General features: G+C 38.4%; 1 protein-coding gene across 5 annotated transcripts in view; it reads right to left on the bottom strand.

Annotated features, from left to right (window-relative positions):
- The window catches only part of EPS15 (epidermal growth factor receptor pathway substrate 15), a 68,969-nt gene that overhangs the window by 1,943 nt on the left and 50,245 nt on the right, over positions 1 to 16,781 (bottom strand). For 2 of the 5 annotated variants that reach the window (XM_038144866.1, XM_038144867.1), the window contains exons 16-27: positions 14,605 to 14,766; positions 13,922 to 14,119; positions 11,834 to 12,031; positions 11,198 to 11,272; positions 10,769 to 10,859; positions 9,450 to 9,485; positions 8,476 to 8,612; positions 6,760 to 6,829; positions 5,487 to 5,563; positions 4,823 to 4,985; positions 1,854 to 2,032; positions 26 to 1,283 (exon numbers count right to left, since the gene is read on the bottom strand). In XM_038144866.1, coding sequence (XP_038000794.1) covers positions 1,083 to 1,283; positions 1,854 to 2,032; positions 4,823 to 4,985; positions 5,487 to 5,563; positions 6,760 to 6,829; positions 8,476 to 8,612; positions 9,450 to 9,485; positions 10,769 to 10,859; positions 11,198 to 11,272; positions 11,834 to 12,031; positions 13,922 to 14,119; positions 14,605 to 14,766 — 1,587 coding nt within the window. In that variant the 3' untranslated portion in view covers positions 26 to 1,082. Of the gene's footprint in view, positions 1 to 24; positions 1,284 to 1,853; positions 2,033 to 4,822; positions 4,986 to 5,486; positions 5,564 to 6,759; positions 6,830 to 8,475; positions 8,613 to 9,449; positions 9,486 to 10,768; positions 10,860 to 11,197; positions 11,273 to 11,833; positions 12,032 to 13,921; positions 14,120 to 14,604; positions 14,767 to 16,781 lie in introns of those variants that run through there. The other 3 variants (XM_038144869.1, XM_038144868.1, XM_038144870.1) reach the window with 3 other exon arrangements.

The raw sequence follows: 16,781 nt of genomic DNA, 5'->3' as shown, positions 1-16,781 counted from the left end.
ATAAGACAGATTAATAACACAGTGATAATTATTACTGTCCAAATACTCAGTTTAAGGGACAATTAGTTTTTCAATAATTGTACGTATTCTAGTCTTCAAATATTACTTGTTTTGTAGTTGTAATAGACTAAATTGGATTAGTCTAAGGTTTAACTGCTAAGAAGAGCACTGAAGCCATCAAAAGGATGTATTTTAATGAAATATGGCATGTTTCAAATTTCAGTATTAAGTTTCTAAAACGTTACTGAGCAGAAATTGCTATAACTTAAACACAGATTTATTTTATTAAATACCACTCCATACAAGAAAAACTTGGAATAAATCAGGAGAACATTTTGCAAAGCACACTCCTATTCACACTGTAGGCTGTCCTGATTTATCCTGCTTTCAATTAGGGATGACTTTTCCAGGTGAAAATGACTGCAAAAATTTAGCTGCAGACTGACTGTTTCTGAATGTGTAGATGACAAATACTGCTGCCAAGAAGCAGCAAAATGAAAAGGGTAACTGTAGAGTTAGAAGGCTGGTAGTAATACAGAGAAAGGTCAGCATGATATTAGAGGGGAAAAAAAGAACAGATTATTTCCATGTATATTGATGAGAACTGATAGTGAACTAAACACCTCTGGTACAATGATTATAAATCAGAGAGAGATAAGGGTATTATCTTAAATAAAACACAAAAGATTATGCTTAAGTTTCTTCCTAGCAAACATGCAGAAAAATTAAGAGGTAGGTGAAGCCCCTGTGCTCACGGATGTCCCAGCATTAACTGAAAGGGTTAGAGGTTAGAGACTCCAGGTCTCTGCTTGGAGCTGCTTCCTGGGGAAATAAAAGCAGAAACACCTGAGTTTTCTCCATGGTGCACTCAGTATTTTCAGTAATTGGAAAATAACTGGAAAATAACACTATTTCCTTCACAAAGATAATAAACATTTTTTGCAACTCCTCCAAAGTGGCTTCTCAGTCTCCCTAACTACTGCCACGGATGGATAACCACATTTCAGAAGCTACCATGCTCCAAGACACACCAACCAGTGCAAGTCTACTTTGAGAGCCTGACAATCCTTAGTTTACTTCAATCAAGCACGTAGCTTATTAGGCCTGAACAGAGAGAGCAGTATGGTCAAGATACTGTAAATGCAAATTGCATTTAACAGGCTTGAAAGTGAGATGATGCCTTTCAAAACTTCTACTCGCAAAAGCTCAAAAGAAAAAAATAATATATATATAGGCATGCACAAACCTTTAGATTTGCTTCTACTGCTTGGACACCACGACTTCTATGAAATGAATTCTGGTTATAAAGAGACACTTACTATTTTACTTCATTGTGCATTAGTCTGGAATTTACTAACCATTCAAAACTCATCAAATTATATTTCATTAACATACACTGTTATGAGGCTGTTTATCAGTATCTCAGTACATTAAAATTATGACCAAACAGTTCAGCAGCAGTTAAATTAAAATCACATTTTGGCTTATTTTTTATTGGGTAGTTAACAGTGTGCTTGTTACACATTTGTAATTTAAATCTGCTGCACACATTGATAAAATGGATAATCTCTAGAACATAGATATTTTTGAAATCCTCTCCTGTAAAAGCTAGAAAGTGTCCATGAAAAGAGGCATAAAACCAATGCAATTTAAACATTAACTACAACATTTCGCAGCATTTTGTTTTAGGACAGCCTCAGCTGTAAACTAAATGTAAACACTGTTTTAACTGGAAGCAATATCCCTTGTGTACATGGGATACGTTTTAATAACTTAAATTAAACTGAAGACTTCAGTGTGAACATGTCAAAGCTGCCATTATACTGAAACAAATGTAAAAAGTGTTTACTCACAGTACTGAAGTTTGCAAAATTGTTGGGGTCAGCCTCTTTACTGATGCTGGTGGGAGCAAATGGATCACAGAATAGATCTGCTTCTTGTTCTTTGGGAATGTCTGGGGTGGGGAAAGGCTGAAATGGATCGCTCGACTTAAAGGAATCTGAAGAGTCTATTTGATTGATAGGTCTTTTCCCTTAGATTAAAATGAATTTAAAATGAATTTAAGATAGCAGGTAATAACATGCCAAAACTTGTAAAAAAAACCCCATTCAAAAGCTACTTAGAATGCAACCTCTTCCCACAAACTAGTGAAGCTGTAGTTTCAGAGGAAGGGTTGCCAATTTAAAAAATGAGGGTACAGCCCACACTATCTGAAAAGGTAATCAGGTAAAAAGGAACACATGTATGTTAATGAATCAGGAACATGGTTGTATATAAATTAACTGTTTTGGAAAGAGATTTTCTAACAGTTTTGAGCCCTTATTCTGTCAGCACAGTATTGTCTTCTGGTTATCAGCTGTCTTTGATCATTCCAGCAAGGTTCTTTTATTATTTCTTTGGATCAAGTAAGCATAATTTTATTCGGAGAGCAGAAATACATTACATTTACTAAAAGTTTTCAAAACACCATGTCCTCTCCCTATGCTAAGAACAGGAATTTCTGCAGTTTAAAACAAGGAGTATGATAACAAGCACTCACAGGCTGAGCTGCTTTGTTAATTTTTGCCTAAGAAGCTGCAAATAAACAGAATCAGGGACAAACCCCCACTTATTCTGTTGGGTTTTTTTCAGCTTAACCATAGTCAACTTTCAACACAGTTGAGGACATTAACCCAATTACTTCCAAGAAGAGCTGAGCTGAATTTCACCCCACCACTCCCTCTGTATGTTACTGGTTACACAAGAGGTTTCAGTGCCGTTTCTTGAATTCTACTACCAGATTCTGCAAGTGGTTCCACACTTGCAGGGGCTGTATTTTATTTTAAAACTTGCTTCTGTTTCCATTTCAGATTAAAACCACAGAATTGAACAAAGGTGCTTTTTATTTCATATTATCACTTTTGAAAATTAACCTAAAATTGCTTCATAAGAGCAAAAGAGATTCTCATCTGGGAATGATTTAGAGATTTGGAGAACATGCCCTGGGAAATATATGATTTACTTAGACACTTCCCAGATAACCCTGCTGTCTCTCTCGCTGATGATGTTCTATACATGTATCACTGATGATACTGTGCTGCCCCATCCCTGGAAGTGTTCAAGGCCAGGCTGGATGGGACTCTGAGCAACCTGCTCTAGTGAAAGGTGTCCCTGCCTGTGCCAGGGGCTTGGAACTGAATGATCTTTAAGGTCTCTTCTAACCCAGACCATTCTGTGATTTTACAGTTCTGTTATTCACAAATAATGCCTGCGTGTTTCTTGAAAAATGGGGGAGAAGCATCTCCAAATGGCAACCAGGGAGTTTTATTTCTGCATGGGAAGGGCTAATAATTGTAAGAATATAAAATACACAATCACCAAATCCTCCCCAAAATCAAAAAATGGAGGGTTTATCTGTATCTAGAGAAGCAACAGAATTCAGAGGCAACAGCCCTTCTACACACTTTCCAGTAGAGAGAAGAACTAAAAGAAAGATTTTTTGGGTATTTCCTTGAAAATGCATTCCATTGTTTCAAATCAAACCAAGGAAGTCATTAGAAATAATTACATGTAAGTACCTCCAATTTTATTTCCATTAGGAAAATAATTGAGAACGGTTATCAAGACAATCACATTTTTAGTGTGCATATCAAAACCACCTATTTTTTCCTAATTATCTGTTGCTGAGGATGCTGCTGCTCCACCCCTAGAAACTTGCCTTCCAAAAGTGCACCACGTCACAGCCACTCCCACACAATCAAGTCAGAAATCCTTTTAATGTTTAAATAAGGACCAACATCAAACATTCAAATTATCATCACTTGCCACGTCAGCTGTTTTAATGTTATTTACAATGGAAATGATTACTCGCAAGGCATTAGCATGAACCAGATCTCACACCAACATTAGAAACGAAACAGCTGAGTTTAAACATCATTATGAGCACTCCTCTATCTACTGCACTCCCCTTCTTTTGAGGAAAAGATTTTAATTTCATACCAGTTTCTCAAAACACCTTAAGACTCATTCACTCAAGACTTAATTAAGACTTAAGACTCAATTTCACTTTTAATTTCATGCTAGTTTCTCAAAACACATTAAGACTCATCCACTTAGTGTAACAGTGAAACAAATGATGCAGTAGAGTTTTTAAAGACAATGAAACAGAGGACAGAAATTTTTAAAGGAATACTAGATTTTCCTATGTTTGCAAAAACAAATTGAGAGTGAGGAGCCTGTTGTAATATGGCCTTGCTGCAAGCACAAGAAGGTGTTGTTATGCATGATAATCACAGCCTTTTCTGGAAAGAAGAGTGGTTTGTGCCGTGGAACATCCCAGAAACTCCTCTATCACTGAGGAGAAAACAGCCCAGGGAACTTGGGTTTATCATTGTTACTGCTACAGACAGACCTCTGGCAAGGCCACCTAGAAAAAGTTAACCTGGAAACCTGAGCCAGCTCTTTAACCCTATTTAATCCATGTTCCATTAAACCCATCTGTGTTTGCAATGTATAAAGCACACTAAATTCTCACTTTAAGTATATTTTAATTCAAGATTCACAGTGTAACACATTAGGAACCATTTAATTTGCAGCTATGCTGTGTTCTTACACACATTTGTAACAAGTCTTTTTTCCTGTTTTCTAAATCCTTTGTGTCTTCACAAACCAAACACCATGCAAAACTTAATTCTGAGGAAACAACCAACAGATCAGGAACGGACTTGTTTCACACGTTGCTCATTCATTTTAAATTCAGACCCTTTACCCTCCCCTCATGATTCCTGTCCCTCTGCCAACATGAAGCAGCTGGCTGTTGCCACATCTCAGTGTCAGCTCTTACCAGGTGGTGGTGGACAGGGCCTGGTGGGAGTTCCTGTCTTAGGGGGCAGTGCAGGAGGAACATCCTCATTTTTAGCTGGTGCTTCCTCAAACAAGTTTTTAGTTATGGTGACGCTGCTGACAGAGCCTGATGTGGAAGAGCTAAAGGGATCCTCATTGTTGGCCTTCAACAAAGAAAACAGCAACACGCATGTTTTCAGTGCAGTGCTACCAGATATTCTCTTCAGTAATACAGTATTAAATCAGAACTAGAAGTTTGGACTAAGACTAAAGAAAAGACTTTTGATTGTTTTTACACATGTCCACATACTTCAGAAGATTGAACAGAAAGAAAAATCAGGAATGGTTACTGTGTACAACACAGTAAAGATGAAAGCAGTTAAACATGCAAAAGTAATACTTTTGCTGCTAAACTCAGCAAATTTACAAATAAATAAATAAATTATAGCATCATTGGAAATGGAGAGAAAATATTTATCAAGCCAAAAAGATTACATTGCATTCTTCACAGAATTTCAGGACAATCTGCTATCAAGACCTCTTTTTCAAGCAAATCAGCCATTATAAATGTTCAGTAGTGGCAAAACTGTAATGAAACTGAGTAAGCTTTGCCTTGTCACTGCAGTTTCATGCATTTTCTGTGAGTAGCAGCAGCTCCACATTACCTTTGACAGCGTGCTGAAGTCAGCAAAGCCACCTTCAAAGGAGTCACTTCCAAACAGGGAGGCAAAGGGGTCTGTAGCTAAATGCACACAAAGCAAGCAAAGAATAAGATTAAAAGTTAAATATAAAAGACTGAAAATAAAATTCCCACTACTATTATTACTACATAGCAACTACTACATTGCAACAAAAACTAATTCAAGTGAAGGATTTTATGAGGTGAGCACTCCAAGTTACTAAGTAGCTTTTTCAAAAACTCTAAGTGTCAACTTCCAATTATGAACAATAAATCTCCTGAACAGGAAGAAATTCAAAAGAAATACTGGTATGTTTTCCTACATCAAAAAAAATTAAATTCCACTGAAAGTATCAAATAACCCTACTACTGGAAATGTTCTACTGAGATACATGTATGTATACACACAGAGGTGGTTTTTTGTGTGCATACACCCATACATATACAGACATATATATAAAAAATTATGTGTGTATATATATATACATATATATGAACATGAACCAGAGCTCTTTTCTGACTGCAGACCCACTTGTGGAATCAAGTACCTGAACCTCATATCATCCCAGCCTAATTCAACAGTACCTTTTCATTCTCGTGTGCCTAAAATACGGGAAAACTGCAACTGTACAGTAGAGAAGGAAGTGCCATACTCACTTCTGCATCTCTAAAAACCACTATTTTTTCCCTACAACTAAAATGAACAGGTTTACAATACAAAACCCCACATAGATTCCTGTTTTGGATTATCACTTGTCAGTGCAGTTTAGGAAAACAGCAGTTAAGAGCCTTCCCTAAAACATCTTTAGCCCTCAGATGAGAGAGGGTCACAGAAGGAGCAGTAAAAAATTTCAGTGGAGGAGTTACTGTATTCCACATCTACTCTCGTGGTGCAGAGCTATCCTGATGTTACTTACACAGTAACATGAAATCCCTGAAAACAACCCTAATGGGAAGCAGTACGGACCATCCAAAGAGCCCAAACACTTAGATCAGGAACTGTCCCTGTTCTAGTAAAGCAGAGGAACAGTTTTTGTGCAGTCAGTCTTCAGTGATACACACTACAGATAGAGTCAATTTTGGGTTAAAAACTTCCCCCCTGAAAACAGGCACCTTAGGTCACACTTTTTGGGAAAATTCAGAACACATGGGAAATCCCTATAATGCTCTGCTGCAAATTCAGTTAAAAGACTAGAAACAAAAGAAAGTAAAAGCAAAAATAAAACCCAAGAAGCTTGATATGTACAATCTACTTTTACCTAGATCATTTGATGTAGTGACAGTGGTTCCACCAGGAGCAAAAGGGTCATTCTTCTTTGATATCTCTGTCTAAAATAAAAAATTCCTTTGGAGGGAAATTTGTTTTCAGCTTAAAAGATTCTTCAATCTAAGAAGACAGTCACCATTTATTTTAGTTTAGAAGTTGTAAGGTAACACATTCTGGAAATAGCTTCTATCAGCATCAGTAAACAAGCCTATTAATAGAAACTCTTCCTCTTTGTTTTGATTAATACTTCGAAAAGATGGAAAAAAGGTACAATATGTGCAACATTCTTGGTAACAGCTAATGCAACAGTCAGTAATATCTACTGCTCAGTTTGGTCTCAGATTTCTACAACCAGAGCCATCTTCAAGGAGATCTAAGATTTCAACACTCCAGAGAGGTGTAGTAAAGCATTTAGGATGAATGCTTAACTTCAGTTCTGAAGTACAGATCTCAAGAATCCACTGCTAATCCCACACCCCAGCTCTGACCTCCCTGTTTTTTTCTTCCTTTGGACTGTAATAAGACCAAGAATTGATTACATTAGAACATCAAGACTTTGAAAAGGATAGTGTGCTGAGTACTACAAATTGTAGAAATCTAATTTTTAAGGCTGGAGGTGTAGGCTGTGGTATGTAACAGGACCCTGAGATCTGCACAATGTGCACACCATGGGGAAGGGCAGGACCACCACTGTCAGGTGCAGTGATTTCTCACTCTTGGCTGCTGTGGGTCCACCTCAGGCACACTCTACAGCCACTTAACTTGCTTCTTAGTCCACATGTATCTGAGTTTTATACATGTCTACACATGTTTTATGCATACACAAAGCTGGAAGTGAGGCATGAACAAAAACAACACTGAAAAGGAAAGGAGATGGCAAAAGAATGGAGACAAAGTTAATGGCATGAAGAATTTCAGCAGCTTAAATTGTTTGTCTATCAGCTTTAAGTATTACATACTCAACAAGTTCTAGTCTACACCAGAGAGAGTTTTATGCCCAACTCTACCTTATTAAAGACTCAAGAGTATTCAGTCACTGCTCATTTATAATGTGAGCTAGAAGTTAGACTGAAGTACCCTTGGAAGAGGTACATCCAGTAGATATCTACACATTACAAGAGACCTTTGGTGATTCTTATTAAAAAAAAAAACCAACAAACCACACCAAAACCTAAACATACACCTATAGAACAATCTGACTTTTCTGAGGGGAAACCTCATATAACACATCAGATTTCAGGTAAAATACAGCACATAGTTCTTGACCCTATAGCGTGTGGAGGCAAAAAAATCAAGTGCCTGAACACAACCTAGTGAGGTTGATCCTGGCTTTCTTTCCATTTATTACATTCCACCAACTAACAGAGTTGTTGGAGAGCTCTAAAGCTTAACAGAGCTTAAGTCATTGTTAAATAATGTTAAATAATGACAGAGCTTAATTAGTTAAGGCCTGTGAAAGGCTCTTAGCTTGGAGCAATGAAGATCCACAATGAAATACTTAAAACATGTTTTTATATTTACTTCTATTTCATCTGTGACTATTCCTAGAAAATAGAACACAAAAAGACAAGACAGACTTGGGGGATCAGAGGTAACCTCTGTATGATTTCTGAGTATCAATTTTTTAAAGCATGTCTAAATGTAGAAAGTAGGTTATTTTGTCCGAATCACATAGAGAAAGCAGTAAAAGGTGTGACACCAGACTTACTGTGGTATTATTACTGTTGTCTGCAGAACTAAACGGATCAGTGCCAGCAGTCACAAAAGGGTCGGTGGAGGATTGTTTGAAGAAAGAGTCAGCTGCAAAAGGGTCTGAGCCTTTGAAGGGATCACCACCAAAGGGATCTAAAAAGTAAACATCTCCCTAATATTTCTGCTTGCTTTACTTAGATGATATCTTAAAATCTAAACAATGTATCACCTTTTTTCATACTGCTGCAAAGTGACACATTTAAGCCCAAGGACCTTTGAAGTATGAAATTCGCCTGTGAATAATTTGTATTCTGTGATTCAAAACATCAGACAAGGCAACATCTTCTGCACATCATGAAAACAGCAGTTCCAGAATCATCTAGGCATACAGGTTTTTTAACCAAGTCCCTAAAAATGAAGCATTTTACAAAACCTAATGCTCCTAAGAACTCTCCTGCCCTCCTCTCCTGCACTTCCCAAGCCCAATTGATGTTTCTATCTGGCACTTGGTGCTCAACTCTATTTTACTATTGCTCTCCCACTGGTTATTTGCCTTTTTTGCCACCAGTAACTTCACTCAGGACCAAGCAAACAATTCAATGACATTGCCTATACAGTTGACCTAAAGAGAGACTTCCCACCTGTTCAATACTGATTCTAAAGGAAGTTGGTATGTTAAGAGCCTTTAAAACAGCTCAGTCCTACTACTTTGCAAATAAAACAGGCAGCAAGTGTTTGGGGCCTTCTGTTCATCACCTTCACACACTTAAATCCTGGCTAAGGAACCTCCAACAAGAGCAAAATTCACTGGCAATGGACTTCTCTGAAAAGCTTTTACACAAGTGGCCAGGTGCCAATGTCACATATATTCTATCACGACTTTTTGTGGCATTACCACCTACTTTTTTTCTCTGAAAGTGGTGACAATTTTCCCCACTAGCAAGAACCATTTAGAAAAACAAACACATTATGAGTTATAAAGTTACTTACCAATTTTTCCAAAAGGGTCATCTTTGAAGGGATCATCTGTTCAAAAGAAAAGCAAATATTCATTACAGAGCTTATGACCATCATGAAACACACACAGAATCAGCCATCTCCAAGCTGCATTTCCGTTGGCTGTTGTCCACAAACACCCACATTCTGCAGTATTACCACTGCAGTAATCCAGGCCAGCTACTGAGATGAGTCCCAGGCTTGTTTAATTGTCACAGACACTGTGGATGGTAGCTCCTAAGTGTTATCTTCAGTACTGGATGCATGATCCCAACTAATTTCTACTTTCTCATGTTCCTCTGAGAGACAGATACCCTGTCTCTTAGCTGTGGCTATCTACCCCTGAATATACTGAGTGCTCAAAGCCTAAAAGTTTGGTTCTCAACAGACAGACCTTTTCTGTTCTGAAAGAAAGGCCTTGTCATGTGCTGTAAGACCACTTCAATATAAACAAAAATCAAGCAGTATCTACATAGAAACATTCAAGCTGTTTTAAATCAGTTTAATTTATTAATTAAAAATATTCAATCTGCACTGACATTCTTTCAGAAGCCAAGTGATCTGAAACAAATTCAGCTTATTTTCCTTTCAAAGCAATACAAGCTAAATTGATCAGACCATGTTGATCTGAAAGGGTGTAAAATCATATTAATGTGGCTGAAAACATCTGCTTCAGCAGTTAATTCAAAATAACTCCCCTTTCCCAATTGGCTCCATATAGGCAGATCACTCCTTCCATAAAAAATAAGAGCAGAGCAACATCATTCGTCAATGGCAAGTTCTTAAAATAAAGCCCAGCACTTCCTCAAGATGAACAGATGGTGCAGCTCCACATTACCTTGTTCTGAGAGCCAAACTCCCCAGAAGTAGGCCACAGCCATTCATTCTGAACCACCCACACCCTCCCCACAGCACAGCCCAGAGAACCCTCTGCTGACCTCTTTGTGGATTGGGCTGTCAGTCAGATCACTGACGCCACACGTATCACAAGCCTGTCCACACCTTTACAGCCAAAATGCCACCAGGGCAGAGGCAGGGAGGGGATGGGGAAGAGAAGTCCTCAGGAGGAGCAGTGAGGGAAGGGAGCAATTTTCAGAGCTCATTAGGAAGTCCAGATGAAGGAAGGAGAAACACCCCAGAACTCTAATTTCTATCACTTCTATTTCTGTAACGCTACTGGCTTCAGGCTCCTGTCACCCACACATCTTCAGATTTATTCTATAAAGAGCAGTCTTAAGGTGAAGATGAGTCTGATGCATTCACACAAGACCTGTTCCTGCAAAGCTGCACTTAAGAGAGAAATGTTTACTTACTGCCAACAAAAGGGTCAGACTGGAAGAACTCTAAGCTGGCTTCAGAAACTAGATCAGGCAACGGATGAGATTCAGCATCAAATGGATCTTCCTGGGCAATGCAAACAGAGAGAAACATATTAAATTTTTAAGACTTGCAAGGATAGAAAACACTTATGTCATCTCCTGTTACCATTCAGTGGTTTCTTAAAGCTTCAGGCAAAGAGACAGCCAGAATTCTATATAATTTATCAATGGAGATCCAAAATATTGTTCAACAACCTTCCTGCTACACGAGATGAAAGGTTTTCAAGACATCACTTTCAATAAAACCAGTAGGAAGTGACAATTATTCCTCTATTGTTGTATGACCATCATGCAAGCCTGAAACAGTTTAACCAGGATTTTTTTTAACCTACTTTTTCCTCCCCCAAACCTGAAGAAACTCACTTTTTTGGTAACAGTTGCAGCTGGGGTTTCTTTCTCTTCTCCTACAGAGACTGCTGTTTCAGGACTATTCCTTATCTGTACAAGGGTAAAAGCAGTTCACCATAAATAAGTAAATATAAGACTGCACAATAAAAATTTTAATTTTAAATAGAATCACAGAATATACAAAAGCATACTTCAAGAGGTTCATACTTATTACAGCACATACTTTAGTATTCCATAAACCCTGTAAAAGTTTAAAAAATCAATCAATCATGAATCTAGTGAGACATAAGGAGGAACATTTAAAGCAAGACAGTTCTGGATTTTCTGTACTTTTCCTTATTCTGCTCTCACTGCATCAAATGGAGACAGCTACTCTCCTTTAATGTTAATTCTGCTATTCAATTTATGATATTTTGCTTTGGAAATAAATACAGAAAAAAAAATGTTACTGCTACTTTTCAGGCAAACTAAAATTACCTCCTTTTCTGCTTATGAACTTTCAGATATGTGGAAACACAGTCCCTCAGAAAAACACCCTGCAATTTCAGTTGTGCAAGTGTTTAAAAACATAATCAATCTCGGTACATTCTTAACTTATTCCAACTTCAAGGCTGCAATGCATCGTGATCAAGCAGGCAAAACACTACTCACTGGAGACACACTGTTTGTTTGTTCCTCTTCTGCTATACTTTCCCTCTCAGCATTCTCATTAAGGTTTGCAGTTTCACTGCTGCTGTTGCTAAGACTAGAATGATCCACAGTTCCATTAACAAGTGTACTATGGGGCTGAGAGTGCCAACTAAATTGGTTATTTTCCAGTTCTTTCAGCTCAAGAAGCTTTGTCTGCACCTGTAAACAGAAATAAATGTATTAGCATCAGTATGGCAGCACATGGAAGCCAGTAAATGGCCATCCCCTCCTAAATATAAGGTGGGTGATACTTTTCTGAAAATCTTATTTTCAAAAGCAAATATAAGAAAAAACTTATTCTGTCAATCAAATGGTGAAAATTGAGAGATAAGCAGAAAACTTAGCAGAAGTGCAGACTGCTTGAAGGACACACCTTCTGCCAAGGAAGAAGATTGTGTCACTGGCAACACCAAGACTTGTTGCTATTCAAACTCATTAGAGAAGTTGCAAAGGTTTCAGGATTTTTTTTGTTTGTTTGGTTTTGCTGGGGAGTTTTGGTTAGGCTTTTTTTTTTTAATTTTTGTTTTGGACTGGGGTTTGTGCGTGTGGGGGGGGGGTTGGGTTTTTTTCCTAGATTATGTATTTGCAATTTCCTTAAACTCAAAATTAAAAAGGCTGCTTTATCAGAACTCTCATCTTCCAAGAGGGAACATTATGATTTCATTATCATGTCCCACATGACTTCTGAAGTCTACAAAAGCCAAGTATATCTTCCTAAGCAGACACTTATATTCATCTGTTATTATTTCAGCAATATGCTTAATGCAGTGCCTTACAGCAAACATTTACAACCAACCTGCCAGTTATGAAGGAATTACTGGATCTGGCAGGTTATACAAAAGAATAAACCTAGTCCAGATACTTGGGTGCCTAAATCCCACTGAACTCTGCTAGCTCAGTCACCTAACAGAGTTATTGGAGGGTCAGCAAAGCACCAGGTGTCTTTCAAGTTAACTGGCCTCAGACCAGCCATTAGATAATCTTGCCTAAAACACCAAAGCATCTACTGCTCCTTATTTAGGAGTCAAGAGCAATAAAATCAGGAGTACTGTTATAAAACTTAGTGAAAAAAAATGTCTGTAGTACAGTCAAGCACAACCACTTATATTATCAGTCTCAAATCTGTTCCTGGCAAGCACCTATTGTCATATAAAAACACTGTAGTGGTATAACCTTCTCTCCACCTGTGATGAAATGATGAAAAAATCCATTTGTTTACTTCTCAGTTTCTAAACTAAAAGCCATATTTTAAAATTATGAATGTTGTAAGACTCGCAGGCAAGTTACAGATGTGAATTGTGTGAAATGACCAACCCTGAAGCCATTTCTAGAGTTCAAAGGTAGACTTTGCCTTTTGTTTTCAACTTCGTATCAGTGTGAGCGGCTAATACATAACACAGCTGGCAACAGGGAAGGAGAACCATGAGGAAAGGGTGTGTGAGCTTGTGCATCACCAAAGTTATAACAAATCACTGGTTACACAGAGAAACTGAAAGTGCTCATGCAACAGCAGCCACCTCAAAACACAGGGCTCTCTGCCTCTCAGGGTCTAATCTCAACCCAATTTCTTCTTCCATCCACCTCACTTTCCCTCCTCAACAATGCACTAAGTAAATGCTATGAGTAATTTTATAGTGGCTTCACATCAATTAAAGAATAGTGAGAGCATGCCCCAGGCCATGGAGGATGAAAACTTCAATAACTACTGGACACAGAGAATTTAAGTCTGCATCATCCATTTTTCATTCATTACATTATGACAAATTATTTATGGACTATAATAAATTAATCCCTTTAATTAATAAAAGAAAGACCATGAAGTATTTTGAGTGACTTAAGTCAGCCTCTAAAAATCCTAACAGCTACTAGCACAGAACACATGTGTAAGTAACTAAAGACATGAGCGAACAGTGAAGAAAAAAGGAAACAGTGAAGAAAAAAGGAAACAGTGAAGAAAAAAGAAAACAACGCCTTCCCCTTAAGGCAAACCACAGGAAAGGTTTCCAGCTCAAAATATTTTTGGGGGGTGGGTCTTTCACACTGCCTTACTGAATTGATTTCCTGTTGTGAATCCTGCAGATGTTGCTGAAGAGGTCCCAGCTGTGCTTTCCCAGACTCTATGCAATGTTCAAGCTCTGCAGTTTCTTGCTGCAGGCGACTCAGCTCCTCTTGGGCTTTGGTCAGTTCATCTTCATAGGCTGAAATCTTTGATTCCTGGCTTGTTATTTCAGCCTTCAGCATGGCAATCTAAAGCATGAACAGCATTTCAAATAAAAAAAAACAAAAACCCAAAACCAAAACCCACACCCAAAATCCCAAACAACACTTCTAAACACATCCAAATACTATTATTTATAACCAGAAAAAGTAAAAAAAAATCTCATAGCTATTGCAGACATTATAGATCATACCCAAATTAACAGTTAATTCTCTATTGGTCTCAATAAGAACAGAGTATTTTAGCTGTTCTTCTGACCAACACAGATATTTCTGCTTTAAACCTTATTTGTGTGCAAGTATATCTCAATATGTTTGTTGACACACTGACACTAAATTAGGAACACTGAAGCAAGAGATGTATTTTCTATGCTCTGTTGGTCACAAAACCTTGACACTCAGGCTATTTATTCATTAAAGCTTTTTTCCTGCCCCAACAACTGGAACTCTGTAAGGCTGAGTTCTTCAAGATGAGGCATTTATGCTTCCCAAGGGCGCTGGCCACCAGACCTTACCAAATGGGCCTCCTCTGCACACTTCTGCCTGATGTCATTAAGTTGTTCTTCCAACTTGGCCTTCTGCTCATCAAGATCATTAAGGGTTTCCTGTGCTTCCTGTTTCTGAGCTTGCAGCTTCTGCAGATTACTGCTCTCCCTCTTTACTTCATCCTGGAGATCCTGAAATAAAACACAGCAGCTTGACATTTGTTCCCTCTCTCCCCTTAACCACTGAATTCCGCAGCACAATCTGCAGTGCTAACTCAGATTCCCAAGTATCAACAAATTATTTTCCAGAAGCCTTCATGGATACCAGACAAGCAGGTACTCTCAGATTCTAATTCAATGACATAAAAATAATCAGCTTGTTTGCCTTTGCTTTTCTTCAGTAAAACAAATCTCATTGAGATCATACACCAACACACAAATGAACTGTTTTCCTCACACAGAGGTCAGGTTTTCATTCTGAATTTCAAAGTTGTCTTTATTTGGGCTGCCACAGTGTCTCTGTCCTGTGCTTTAGCACTATGTTTTACTGAGTTTCTTATTAAGAACATGGACCTGTTGGAGTGAGCCCAGAGGAGTCCATGGAGATGGTCAGAGGGCAGGAGGACCTCTGTTATCAAGACAAGCTGAGAGAGCTGGGGTTGTTCATCCTGGAGAAATGAAGGCTCCAGGAAGACCTTAAAGCCCCTTCCAGGAACAAAAAGGGGCTTGTTTATCAGGACATGGAGTTCCAGGACACAGGGGAATGGCTTTACACTGACAGAGGGCAGGTTTAGATGGGACATTAGTAAGCAATCCTTCACTGTGAGGGAGGGGAGGCCCTGGCACAGGCTGCCCAGAGAAGCTGTGCCTGCTCCATCTCTGGAAGTGTCCCAGGCCAGGTTGGATGTGGCTTGGAGCAATGTGGGATATGTTACCAAGGTGACCCTGCCCATGACAGGGGGCTGGAATGAGATGGGCTTTGAGGCTCCTTCCTACCCAAAACATTTTGGGATTTTATAATTTCATCACTTTATTCTGCTCCTTCTCCCTTCAAACACACAAGGCCAAAAATAGGAACTGTTTTTTGGAGCATGGTGAAAGACCATTAACCCAAATGCACTGCCTCCCAGGACATTCGTGCCCCCAATTTTGCAAGGATCAGCCAAAAAGGTATTTTCTATGTACCACTACAGGTAAAAAATGCACATTTCATACACAACAATATGGAATTTTTTGATTTATGAAAGAGTAGCAAGTATGTGTCATGTGTTTTAAGTACATTAAGTAGCATCATAAAATAATTACTTCATTTCTGAGCAACAGGAATGGTTATACCTCAACAAGCTGCAGAGACAACACTGAAAAACATGTCAAGGAAAGAATTTAGGAAGAAGAAAGAATCGTCAAAGTCAGGAGGAAGAAATAATACAGGGAGATCAAAAAGGATTAATACAAAAGGAAAAGTATTAGATGAAAAGAGAAGATTGCAGCCTTTCTGAGAAAATACAGCAATTTCAGGAAGAATCATCAAAAACAGTAAAAAATGATCAGAGAGAAAAAAAATTCAGAAGTATAAGAAAGCAAGCAGACTTGAAATTCTGATTAGATCATACATTTGTGTGCTGCTCTAAGCTACAATCCTTTTCTAGGGGTGTTTTGTTTGGGTTCTTTTTGGTGAGGGAGACATTTATCCATGTGCTATGTGCTAACACCTCCACATAACGAGGACAAAAAGGCAGATAGGAATAGAAAGGCATATGATGCCTTTCTGCAGCAGTCAGATGCTGGGGAATTAGGCAACCTCAAGACAACTGGAGGGCTACCCAAAGATACATCATAGATGCTTTTACATTAAAAATCAACCACAAAACCATGCAAAAAAAAATCTCTCAAACCAAACCACAAAAAGCCCCCCGCCAAAACTCCCCCAAATTAAATCTGAATTTCAGTGAAGAGTATGTCAGTATACAGCAGTCAGGCTAGGAAAAATACTGGTTATTGCTAACCCAGCTGAGAAAAACTAGCATGCACACAAAAAGCTCTCAGAGCAGCTACTGACTTGGATAATTGGGACACTCTTGATCCATTCATTTTCACATGGCTTTGAAAAGCAAGGATCAGCTGACAGCTAACTCAAGCAGTGGAGGAAAAAAGTAACAGCTTAAAGAGACTTCAGCCTCCTTTTTCCTAGAGGAAGCAAGAATTCA

Source organism: Motacilla alba, chromosome 8, assembly GCF_015832195.1.
Source record: "Motacilla alba alba isolate MOTALB_02 chromosome 8, Motacilla_alba_V1.0_pri, whole genome shotgun sequence".
Taxonomy (NCBI): domain Eukaryota; kingdom Metazoa; phylum Chordata; class Aves; order Passeriformes; family Motacillidae; genus Motacilla; species Motacilla alba.
This window is presented reverse-complemented; position numbering and strand designations above follow the sequence as displayed.